This window comes from Protomyctophum parallelum, assembly GCF_964188405.1.
Source record: "Protomyctophum parallelum genome assembly, chromosome: 5".
Taxonomy (NCBI): Eukaryota; Metazoa; Chordata; class Actinopteri; order Myctophiformes; family Myctophidae; genus Protomyctophum; species Protomyctophum parallelum.
This window is the reverse complement of record NC_139702.1, coordinates 29,264,985-29,277,484: the sequence shown is the minus strand read 5'-3', so window position 1 is coordinate 29,277,484 and position 12,500 is coordinate 29,264,985. Positions and strand designations below refer to the sequence as shown.

General features: G+C 44.8%; 2 protein-coding genes across 2 annotated transcripts in view; one reads left to right on the top strand and one right to left on the bottom strand.

Moving 5' to 3' along the window:
- cacna1ab (calcium channel, voltage-dependent, P/Q type, alpha 1A subunit, b) overlaps positions 1-12,500 on the top strand; it is a gene marked incomplete at both ends in the record, with an annotated part of 292,563 nt that overhangs the window by 226,591 nt on the left and 53,472 nt on the right. Inside the window, 4 exon segments of the mRNA XM_083764411.1 lie at positions 4,740-4,839; positions 6,242-6,402; positions 9,155-9,292; positions 11,429-11,630. Of these exon segments, the coding sequence (XP_083620537.1) occupies positions 4,740-4,839; positions 6,242-6,402; positions 9,155-9,292; positions 11,429-11,630 (601 nt within the window).
- The window catches only part of LOC310859477 (E3 ubiquitin/ISG15 ligase TRIM25-like), a 289,970-nt gene continuing 283,712 nt past the window's right edge, over positions 6,243-12,500 (bottom strand). The window contains exon 9 of the transcript XR_014569307.1: positions 6,243-6,252. The gene's annotated coding sequence lies outside the window, so the exon portion shown is untranslated. The remainder of the gene's footprint in view (positions 6,253-12,500) is intronic.

Here is a 12,500-nt window from a genome sequence, read left to right as displayed (position 1 = left end):
GTACATTTCCACTGCCTACGTCATGGGTCACAGGTGGCAGGGGCAGACTCTCACGGATATAATTGTGTGTTCAATAGATATGAGTGGAATGGTTATTGTGGAAAATATACCAGTTATCAGATTGTATCAAAATTTACTTTTGTTCAATTGAAAATGTTACATAGAACGACTTGAATCGATCTCTCAATTCTTCAATGGATGGGTGCACCCAGTTAAATGCATTATATAAAGCATTTAGGCCATGATCTATTTTTATTTTATTTGTACGAAAAGATCATCAAAAAAATCATCAAAAACAAATATTTAATAGTTCCCAGGGAAAACGGACAGTTCCCTGACAGCAATGGAATGTGAAATAGACAAAGATCTGAGGTATGAATGTGCATGCAGCACACCGCTTAATGAGCCCAAAGTGACACTTATAATATCTTTGGTAAAGCACATCTCCCTAGAATAGATGTTAAATAACAATCATTCTTCCTGACATATTGGGCTTTTGGCTACCTTGAGCATCAACTCTCTCCACCGGGACCCAAGATTTTATCCCTGACAAAGAGGGGAAAATTAGCTAATTTACTCCCTTAAAGATTATGAAATTACATAATTTTACCAGTTCTTTAATGGTTTTGGGATGGATGTGACGACATAGAGTTTCTGTGTCCTTTTTGTTTAAAGCTAAATTTAACTTTGGTTGAATCTTGGGTTGTGTAGGCATCCAAAAGTCCAGAGGAAACTGTCCCGGTGGTAAAGGAAAGGTACTATGTTTACCCAGGGTAACTGGACTAAGCTCAAGAACTTGTTTACAGCCAGGCCTGCTCATAGAATATTTCATGGTAGGGGTACAATCCAAGGGCACTTCAGCGCTGGTAATTTTAACGTGCCGGTCCGGGGATACGAACTAGCGACCTTCCGATATCAAGACCGCTCCGCAAACCGTTCGGCCACCGCTGCCTCTGGTCTCAAAAACATAAAGGAAAACTGGCAGAAAAAGCTGTCTAGTATAGCTTCAACAACCCATTCGTTCTGGACACTGGAATGGTCACGGACCGTCACAATGACTGAGAACGAGTGCATGCTCCGGTGATGCTGTATGTATTTTAGACGCCGTTTGTAATGTGTCTGCATTGAATCCACGCTAAATCCGCGTTCACAAGTTTTATAGTTTTCAGCCTCATGCGCGCCAACGGTCCAACTGTTTGTGAAGACGTGCCTCATCCCCCGGGCCATGGTGTGAAACAGCTCTGATTAAAAAAAATCCCCGCTAAGATGATTGGTAGATCTATATAATGAGGGTGATGTTTGCTGTATAGGAATTTGCCTAATTGATCATTACGGAGCGATAAGATAAGGATCGCTGTAAATGGATGCACCGATCGAGTCTTTCTCTTCCAACCGTGAAGGTATAGCGCTTCTTGGCAATGGAAGACAGCTTATCTATCTCTGGGGGGGAGGGGGGGGGGGAGTGTGCAGAGCGAGAGAGAGAGAGAGAGAGAGAGAGAGAGAGAGAGAGAGAGAGAGAGAGATTCTTAGCAGGTGCACTCAATGCAAAAGGTGGAACGATGGAGTACAATAGGAATACTCAGCACTGAGTGTGCTTGGGGAAGAGAGGAGAATTGCATCAGAGTGCAGTTAGTGATCTATACTCCCTGCCCTGGTGACTGTAAGTGCGTTTGGCGGGACGTCAGCAGAATCCAGTGCAGAGCACAGCTGACAGGAAAAAAAGTGGAAAAGGTACTAGTTTTTTTTCCTTTTACTTAAAGGACAACTTTAGTTTTTTTTTGTAAGGTATGGAAATGTATGTATGAGCCTTGTATGTATTTCTGTCAGAAACCCACTACTATATAGGTCCAAAATGTGGTTGGCTTTTTGCCAATGTAACATGTCAATAACAATATGCGAGAAACCGTCTTGAAAAGTACTAATCCACTAACCACTGGAAAGTCTTATTTGGTGTTCACACACACACACACACACACACACACACACACACACACACACACACACACACACACACACACACACACACACACACACACACACACACACACACACACACACACACACACACACACACACACACAGAGAGGTTTACATTTCTCTGACTCTGTGTAACAGAGTCGGGGAGGGGGGGGAGGAGGTTTGGAAATCACTGTTGTCCACTGGTCAAAAATCACTGCTCATCTTGCTGCCCGATATCCCTCCTTTTCTCTGTCTGTCTCTCATATGGATGTTTTTTCCTCTTTCTACCAAACTCTTTCTGTCTTCTGTCTCCCGTCCTCTCTTGTCCTGTCCCCCTGTCTTTCTCTTTGTCTCCGCTCTCTATCAATGTGTCTGTCTGTCTGTCTGTCTGTCTGTCTGTCTGTCTGTCTGTCTGTCTGTCTGTCTGTCTGTGTCTGTCTGTCCGTCTCCTCTCTTCCTTCTTCGTCTGCTGTCTGTGTTTCCTCTGTGTGTGTGTGTGTGTGTGTGTGTGTGTGTGTGTGTGTGTGTTGCTGTCACTGACCTCTCGCTGTGTCCACCTTCGGTGAATCCCCCCCAACAGGAGCTTCCCCCGGTAAAGTTGTGCCTCTCTCCTCCTCTTCCTCCATCCTGTGACGCCCCCCCCCCCCCCCCATCCATCCATCCATCCCTTCTGGCTACACCCGCCAGATCAGAATATAGAATAGCTTCTCGCTCTTTCTTTCTTTGTTCCTCTGCTCGTTCGCTCTCATGTCCCTCGTCCTCCTCGCTGCATTCTGCACCCAGCGGGCCGACTTTGGGTCATCTTGTATGAAACTTATTATAGCCTTTATAGCCTTGGTCGCTTAATTAACGACACGCCCACCCGCGCCCCCGTGCAGGGAACCGAAAATAACACAGAAAAGATCCAGTGTGACAAATTAGCATGATCCCACAAAGGTCTACACCTAACAGTCACGCTTGATCAAATTTGCCCAAATGTTGCATTACTAGCATTTGTGCACAATATATTATGCATCTATCGTGGTGCATTACAGTATATGTGCGTGCGTGCGTGCATGTGATGTGCATGACGTTGTGTGTGAGAACCACGCCGGTGTTAATTCCTAACACCTATCGCCTTACCGGGCTTTACTTTAATACTCTAGATAGAGAAACCTCAGTCCACTCAGCATCTAAGGAGGAAGGTATATTGATTATCGATTGAGACACACACACACACGCACGAGCACACACACACACACACACACACACACACACACACACACAGGCACACGCACGGAGCTGCCAAGGCCCAAACAACTCAATCAATCTGCCACGAATTGAATTGTCTAGCGTCTTTGGCGACGACGGGAGCTGAGTTCATAGTTAAAGAACAGGTCTTGATGGACGAGCTTGCGTCGCTCTCTTCTAAAGGCTTGGCAGGCTTCCAGGGGCCATGCGCTGTGGCTGCTGCTGCCTTGTGGATCCACTTACATTAAAGATCAACATCCACCGTTTACTATATCGGTGGCACCCCGAGATTCTTCCTCCGTGATTTCCTTTGCTTTATAGGCATACAAATCAAGGAGCGAACATGCCGTTATGGGCCTTGTGCATATATATTAGGGAGGAAGGCAGCGCATGTTGGTATGTATACGTGCTCACTCGGGGCATGGCGACGTGTTTGTCTTCAGGGCAGGCCCCCAAAAATTGGTTTCCCATGGTTTTGCGCGGCCGCTCGTCTCATGACCCGTTTCAGTTCTCTCGGTGCAAAACGTGTTTTTGTGTACTTTGTGTCGCGTGATGTCGCGTCCCGTGAGTGGGCGACATCACATTTCTCACAAGAGTTTCTACATGGCTTTGATTCCTTAATAAGTCCACCCCTGTTCTCCTCCCAAGTTAAAACCACGTTTAACCAATTCAAACTGGGAACGCATCTGTAAAAAAAAAGATTTTTGCGTAAAAAAAATAAAAATGCAGATATACAAGCTCACATCGTGTCACTTTGTGCCGCGCTGCAAGCTTTGTACATCTACTATTTGAAACGTGTGAGAACTACTGATTTAGAAGGCATTCGTAGAATGGGACTCACGGTCTTAACGAACAAAGACATCTCGAGTGGATTCAAAGGAATAGAAGCCATGTGAAACCTGCACAGTGTATGTATAGGACGCCGTTCATACTGGTGTTTTCCAAGACGAGGATTATATCACCATAATCCGAGCCATTTATCGCTTAGAACCCCATCTATACAAACACCATCTGATGAACACCCGAACAGCACTTCACTGGAAAAGAAAGAAAGAGGTTTGGCTGGGCATTCTGTTTGGAGAGATGCCTGTCCATATGGAATGAGTTAACATCTCATGTAATGGTGATGATGATGATGATGATGATGATGATGATGATGATGATAAGGCTGCTTCCTGATGTCCATGAAACCAACCCGATCAGGCAACTGGTCAACCTCCCTCGCACTGGTTTCATGTTTGACGCCACACACACACACTCTCGTTGCATCGTCGTCAAGGAAGATGCAGACTGAAAAGAGTTTTGAATGTTATGCCACTACATATACTAAGCACATGGTAACAACAACGCTGAGGCAAGTTGGATTGCTTCAGTATAGTAGACCTTCCCTTCGCCCACAGCCCCTCCTCCAAGATGCCGTTTCCAAAAAGGCTGTGGTAAGAGCCTCTTTGAGACCCCCCCCTTCCCCCCTCACCCCCCCCCCCCCCCCCGATCACCTGCCTCACCTCTCCCCAAACCCTCACACGTGTTGTTCTCTGATCGGCCTCCAGGGGGAGCAGTAAGGGCAAAGACCTCAGCACAATCAAGTCGTTGCGCGTACTGAGGGTGCTGCGACCTCTGAAGACCATCAAGCGACTCCCCAAACTAAAGGTACACCGTTGTGTGTGTGTGTGTGTGGGTGTGTGTGTGTGTGTGTGTGTGTGTGTGTGTGTGTGTGTGTGTGTGTGTGTGTGCGCGTGTGTGTGTGTGTGTGTGTTTGCGTGTGTGCGTGTGTGTGTGTGTGTATGCATGCGTGCGCGTGTGCGGCACATGATCAACTTCCTGCCTGTCAGTTACATGTACATATAATGTATATATATATAACTGACTATGTACATTAACCCATTCTGACCTGAGATCAGATTCTAAAAATGTCTTCTACATCCTGACAGTTTTCTGAAAAAGCTATGTTTCTATGTCAGTCGTTCTTCGATTTTTCAAAAATAGCAGACCTACAAGCTCGTATCGCGCCATACGAGCTTGTAGATCTGCTATTTTTCAATAGCTAAAGCATAACATGATGCTGACACCAAAATGGGTTCCCGTTCAGAATGGGTTAAAACCGTAGAAATGAATAATACTCCACAGACATTTACATTCGAATCAATGAGTTGATGATTCTGTGTCAAACACGTGAGATGTGAGTGAGCAGAATATATTCAGGGGCAGTGGCGTGCACAGACATTTAGAGGGGCAGGTGCTCAAGTAAAAAAAGGGCACCTTGTGCAGCGCGTGGAACCGGCCGGTTGCCTTAATAGTGTGAGATTTATAGATTGTGGGGCCTAAATAATATATTAGAAGCTTTTTTTTTAATCAAGAATTGATCAATGTCACCATGGTCCACATACTGTACAGTGTACACGGTAGAAAATAAGAAAAAAGGGGCACATTGCCAAAAGGGCCCCCTAGCACCCCCTAGTGTCTATCTGTGCACGCCACTGTTCAGGGGCCTCAGTGAGCACTGTGCCGCATGCTCCTCTCCCCCTGCAGCCCTGATGAAGTCCTGTATAGGTCGAAACATGTCGGTTGAATAAAGTTGTCCTCCTTTTTAACATTTAAGTGTGCCCCGGATCTCCGCTTTGTTCCATTATGCAGGCTGTGTTTGACTGTGTGGTCAACTCTCTGTGCCATGCTCCTCTCCCCCATACTGCAGGCTGTGTTTGACTGTGTGGTCAACTCTCTGTGCCATGCTCCTCTCCCCCATACTGCAGGCTGTGTTTGACTGTGTGGTCAACTCTCTGTGCCATGCTCCTCTCCCCCCATACTGCAGGCTGTGTTTGACTGTGTGGTCAACTCTCTGTGCCATGCTCCTCTCTCCCCCCATACTGCAGGCTGTGTTTGACTGTGTGGTCAACTCTCTGTGCCATGCTCCTCTCCCCCCCCCCATACTGCAGGCTGTGTTTGACTGTGTGGTCAACTCTCTGTGCCATGCTCCTCTCCCCCATACTGCAGGCTGTGTTTGACTGTGTGGTCAACTCTCTGTGCCATGCTCCTCTCTCCCCCCATACTGCAGGCTGTGTTTGACTGTGTGGTCAACTCTCTGAAGAACGTGCTGAACATTCTCATCGTCTACATGCTGTTCATGTTCATCTTCGCCGTGGTGGCCGTGCAGCTGTTCAAGGGCCGCTTCTTCTTCTGCACGGACGAGTCCAAAGAGTTTGCGCGCGATTGCAGGTTAGCTTAAACACACACACACACACACACACACACACACGCTAATGCTAAACATGTTAGCATGTTAGCATTAGCATGTTAGCATCTTAGCATTAGCATTAGCACGCACGCACACACAAATGCAACAAAAAAACTATCCAAACTCTGGCTTTTGGGTTCACATATGCACACGTGTTTATGTTTGATCCTGGGCCTTATACTGTAGTTCAGCTCAACCTGTATCGCCGCACTCACTGTAGGTTTACTCTCCCAGTAGTCCATGTGTCCATCCTTGTGTCCAAATTGTTCTTGAAGAAGCTCCTGAATCTGCCCACTTCTGGCTATAAGCCAGGACTCTTACCCCTCAGAGGAAAAAACATATATGCCTTCACCTTGTACTGTATTGTATTTTGTATGAAATGTCAAGACAGTTGTGAGGTAAAAAAATGTAAGGATGGAAACTACATAGGCCGACACACCAGTAAAATGTTTGTGGAAAAGACCTAGTATGTATACGTGTATGCTTATACAAATATATGCCCAACAAATGAATGCTCGCCAATTCATCTGCAAAGCATTCCATTCAATCAATAGCTAAATTATTTGCAAACTAGTCCTTACCCGTTCTGATATATTTCAACTTGTGTGTGTGTGTGTGTGTGTGTGTGTGTGTTTTTATGAATAAAAACAGCAGTATGAAAGTATTCTTACAAATGCATGGTAGGGAAACGTTTTCATGGCAAGAGCAAGGACTGCAACATTTACACTTATTAGCCCACAGAGCCCCATTTGAAAAGTATCAAGGACCCCCAGTTTGACATGCACCTATATATGGACAGTCGCACAGATCCAATTTGCAGGTGGATTTGCGTCCAAAACGGTCTCAATTGTGAGCTTTGGCTTGCGAGAACTCATGGCTTTTGCAACCTGTGATGTTGTGAGCTTGTAGATTAGCTGTTTTCACCGGAGCGTGCGCTGTAGCCACTTCACGCTGTGTGTGTGTGTGTGGCTTATGTTCAAGACAGTTGTATCTCGTGTTGTGTTTATAGCGAACTGAAAACGGCCACGCGATGACGCACGCGCACACATACGCACGTGCGCACACACAGCTTAAGTAGTTTACACACACGCTCACAGCGACACACAAATCCAGCCAGGCAAGGGCAGAAGGTTCCTATTATAACGACAGTGGGTGCCCACCTCAGAGTAGCCTGCGCACACGCTTTTAGCGAGGTGCTAAGCAAGGGTTGTTTTGGTATGTCAATCAATCCGTCCACTCCATGTGCGTGCGCACGTGCACTCTTTACGTGCGCGGCTGCATGCTGTTTCACCCACGTTTGATTAAAAGTTATATCAAGTGATCCAACAGAGCCAGCCCGATAGATAATCATTCCGTTGTGATCGTGGCCGTGCTGTTCAATGTTTCACATTAGGTGCAGGAAAGATGAGATCTGTAACTGCGCGACGCGCGTTGTCAGTGACCAGGCGTGTCACCCGCGTTTGGTTTGAAGTTATAATATGAAGTGACGTTCAAACATTGCATTGCAAAAAGTGGTTAAATAACCTTAGTAGGCTATGCGCCGTGTGTAACAGCTGCCTGTCTGCCACAATGGTGCCTGCGCTGTTTTTACCCGTGTGTGGTTTGAATCGTCTGTTACTAAGGTAGAGTGTTCGCCTCAATCGCTTCAACGCTTGTCCGTCCATTCGTGCAAAGAATAGCAGCCATAGGGGGAGGGGCCTGAGGTGGTGTGGACTCGGAGCAGATCAGCGAGTTTGGTTAAGGGGGTTGGAAATATCCCGATCGCTCGCCCGCTGTCTATTGTGAGCAAAATTGACAGCGGGCGAAACAACTCAAGTTACGCGGAAAACTGTGTCCCAGTATTAATCAGTGACCGTCCCAAAATGCAATTCACTTGTGACACAGGTGACACGTGATTTCTGGGGAGAGGAGTTTTGCCGCCCTGTGGCTGCGGGGGGTACTGCACCCGGGTGCGTTTTTAATTCACTAATAAATTAATTAATAATCATTAATGTGTCAAATCGAAAAAAGGGCTTCGTTACGCCCTCCATATTCATCTGGTCAATGCCTGTGTGAAAAGTGGGAGCAATTGGTGCAGGCAGTAAGGAGTTACGGCACTGTTTCTGACACACAGACAGACAGACTCTGACACTCAGACATTTGCTTAATTATAGAGTGATTATATTTTACACACACACAACCTGCGCACCTCACTCGTGCTCGTTGTAGCCGGGTTTATATTGATTATATTGGCAGCATAATCCATACATGGCAGCATACTATTGAGGACTCCCGCAATTCAGAGGCAATTCGGTCCCCAGTGTAGCCTGCGGCCCTTCAGAGTCACAGATTTCCATTCCATTTGGGACCACTTCAGGGAACCCCTGAGGGAAAAAGCTATTTTTCTATGTCAGTGGTTCTTCGATTTTTCAAAAAATAGCAGACCTACAAGCTCATAGCGCGCCACTCGATGGCGCGCTATGAGCTTGTAGATCTGATATTTTTCAATAGCTAAAGCGTAACGTAATGCTAACACCAAAAGGGATTCCCGCCCCAAAATGGGTTAAATCCGTGTGACCGCTTATACGCTTATTTATCATTTTTGGTCGATCAAGTAAATCTGCCAAAGTGTGCTTTGCAGACTTTTGAAAATGGACCGACCACTTTGCCTATATATCACTGCTAAAAATAAGCCTAAGAAGTCTAGTTTGTAGCTGGTTCACAGGGTGTAATAATAATGTGTCTCTTCCTCAGGGGCGAGTACCTGGTGTACGAACGAGACGAGGTCAAGGCTCAGAAGCGGGAGTGGAAGAAGTACGATTTCCACTACGACAACGTGGCTTGGGCTCTGCTCACCCTCTTCACTGTCTCCACTGGAGAGGGGTGGCCGCAGTGAGTAGGACGCACGCACGCACGCACGCACGCACGCACGCACGCACGCACGCACGCACGCACGCACGCACGCACACACATGTATCGAAGGGGTACACACACTAGTATGCAACATACAGTAGGCCTATGCCCCTCTTCCAGCTGTACTCGGGCCAGATGAAAAACCCTAGGAATCAATATTAATTAGGTGATAAATCGCCACTCGTTATCTACGCTTCCAGGCATTTTAATTGGCTGCACATTCGGTTGAACCAATTAAACCAATATATACTTTGTGTAGTCTATCGTTGACTTCCAAATCTCTTCGCAAAAAAATAAACCATTGATCCACTGACTATTTCCGTCAGATAATCGAGAGATGACTTCTGCGTACATACATAGGTCCTGGCAGAACAGCAAACGTCTTAAGGAAGGAGGAGAGACCCGCACACCGCCACTTGCTGGTTCAAGAAGTTTATTTTGATAAGAGTCGTAGCAACGTTTCGGCCTTTCGGCCTTCAGGCGTCGTCAGATAACTTGCAAATAGATTGAACGACATTGTCTTGATAAAAATGTAAATACAAACGTGAATATCATATTTGATCTCGGCCTTCAGGCTCTGACTGCTTATTATTAATCACAATCTCTTGTTAATGCAGTCCAGTCAGAACGGGAACCCCTTTTGGTGTTTTAAGCATTATGTTATACTTTAGCTGTTGAAAAACAGCAGATCTACAAGCTCATAGCGTGGCACTGAGTGCCTCGCTGCGACCTTGTAGATCTGCTATTTTTTTTAAATCGTGAAAATGTAGCGTAAATCTTTGAATATATATTCTTTCAGAGCGAATGTTTTTAACTAAAATCTTTGCTTCTGGGGGGTCCCTGGAACAACATATTTTCAGATGGGGGTCGGCGGCCAAATTCATATCATTTTTGGGGTTCTTGACATGACAAACTTTGAGAACCACTGACATAGAAACATAGGTTTATCAGAAAACCATATTTATAAAACCCACATTTTCTATCAAATATCAAAAATAGTGATTTTTTTTAATCTACAAGCTCACATTGCGGCACATTGTGAGCTTGTGGAGAGGCTTTTTTCCCCTGGTACTTTCACACACATCTCTTGTACGTCGAAATTAGGGCATTCATTTACGAAACAAACATAAGTTGAAATACAGTATGGAGATACAAAGGTTTCTGCCCCACAGCGACGGTATTTAAATATGTATATTTAACAAAAAACCCACATGGGAAAACAAAGCCTTTAGTTTATAGGCATGGAGGGAAAGCAGAGCCAACTTGTGGTGTGGTGCTGGCGGGGGCAAACAGTAGCATACAGTAGCATACAGTAGCAACCTCCAGTGACACTGACAGCCAGTGGGAACAACAGTGAATGAGGTGAACTTAAATAGAGCACCAAATTGGTCAGCTGCTTGACACCTTGAGTGTTGCAGAGTGCAGACACATATCACATACTGTATAATCGCCCACATGGTGCATAGGGAGTGTATGCACGGTCCCAACCCATTTTGTGTTGGGAACCCCTTTTGGTGTTAGCATTATGTTATGCTTTGGCTATTGAAAAATAGCAGATCTACAAGCTCATCTACGAGCTTGTAGGCCTGCTATTTTTTGAAAAATCGAAGAACGACTGACATAGAAACATAGCTTTTTCAGAAAACTGTCAGGATGTAGAAGACATTTTTAGAATCTGATCTCAGGTCAGAATGGGTTAAAAAAAAACCATTTTAATAGTATAAATTGCCCATCTCCAAGCTCACAGATGCAACGTGCTGTGTTCGTGTGTAGATACTGTATAGTGTATAGGTCATTTTCACTACCTTAGCGTTGACACACATTATGATGAAGTGAGGCATTCATTTACGGAAAAATATTACAAAAACACTAAAAAGTTTAACCCCTTTTGGTGTTGAAAAATAGCAGATCTACAAGCTCATAGCGCGCCACCGAGTGGCGCGCTATGAGCTTGTAGGTCTGCTATTTTTGAAAAATCGTGAAAATATTTCATTTCAGAAAACTGGAGGATTTAGAAGATTTTTTAAAGATTTTTGAGGTCAGGCCTAAATGGGTTAAATATACACCTCTTCATATCATAGGGCACTGTCTTGTGTCTCTTCCTTGTCATAATAGGGTGCTGAAGCACTCGGTGGACTCCACATATGAGAACCAGGGCCCGAGCCCGGGGTACCGGATGGAGATGTCCATCTTTTACGTGGTGTACTTCGTTGTCTTCCCCTTCTTCTTCGTCAACATCTTCGTGGCTCTCATCATCATCACCTTCCAGGAGCAGGGCGACAAGATGATGGAGGACTACAGCCTGGAGAAGAACGAGGTGAGGACGGAGGAAGGAATGAATTAATGGATGAATGAATGATTGAATGAGTGAATTAATTAATTAATTAATTAATTAATTAATTAATTAATTAATTAATTAATGATTGAATGAATTAATGAATGAATTAATGAATGAATTAATGAATGAATTAATGAATGTATGGATGAATGACAAGATGATGGAGGACTACAGCCTGGAGAAGAACGAGGTGAGGACGGAGGAAGGAATGAATTAATGAATGAATGAATGATTGAATGGATGGATGGATGGATGGATGGATGGATGGATGGATGGATGGATGGATGGATGGATGCATTATGAATGGATGAATGGATGAGTGAATGAATGAATGAATGGATGGATGGATGGATGGATGCATTATGAATGGATGAATGGATGAGTGAATGAATGGATGGATGGATGGATGGATGGATGGATGGATGGATGGATGGATGGATGGATGGATGAATGTATGGATGAATGAATGTATGGTTGAATGAATGAATTATGAATGGATGAATGAATGAATGAATGAATGGATGAATGGATGGATGGATGGATGGATGGATGGATGGATGGATGAATGGATGGATGAATGAATGTATGGATGAATGAATGCATTATGAATGGATGAATGAATGAGTGAATGAGTGAATGAATGAATGTATGGATGAATGAATTCATTATGAATGGATGAATGAATGAATGAATGAATGAATGAATGAATGAATGAATGAGTGAATGAATGAATGAATGAATGAATGAATGCATGCATGAATGCATGAATGAATGAATGAATGAATGGATGAATGGATGGATGAATGGATGACAAGATGATGGAGGACTACAGCCTGGAGAAGAACGAGG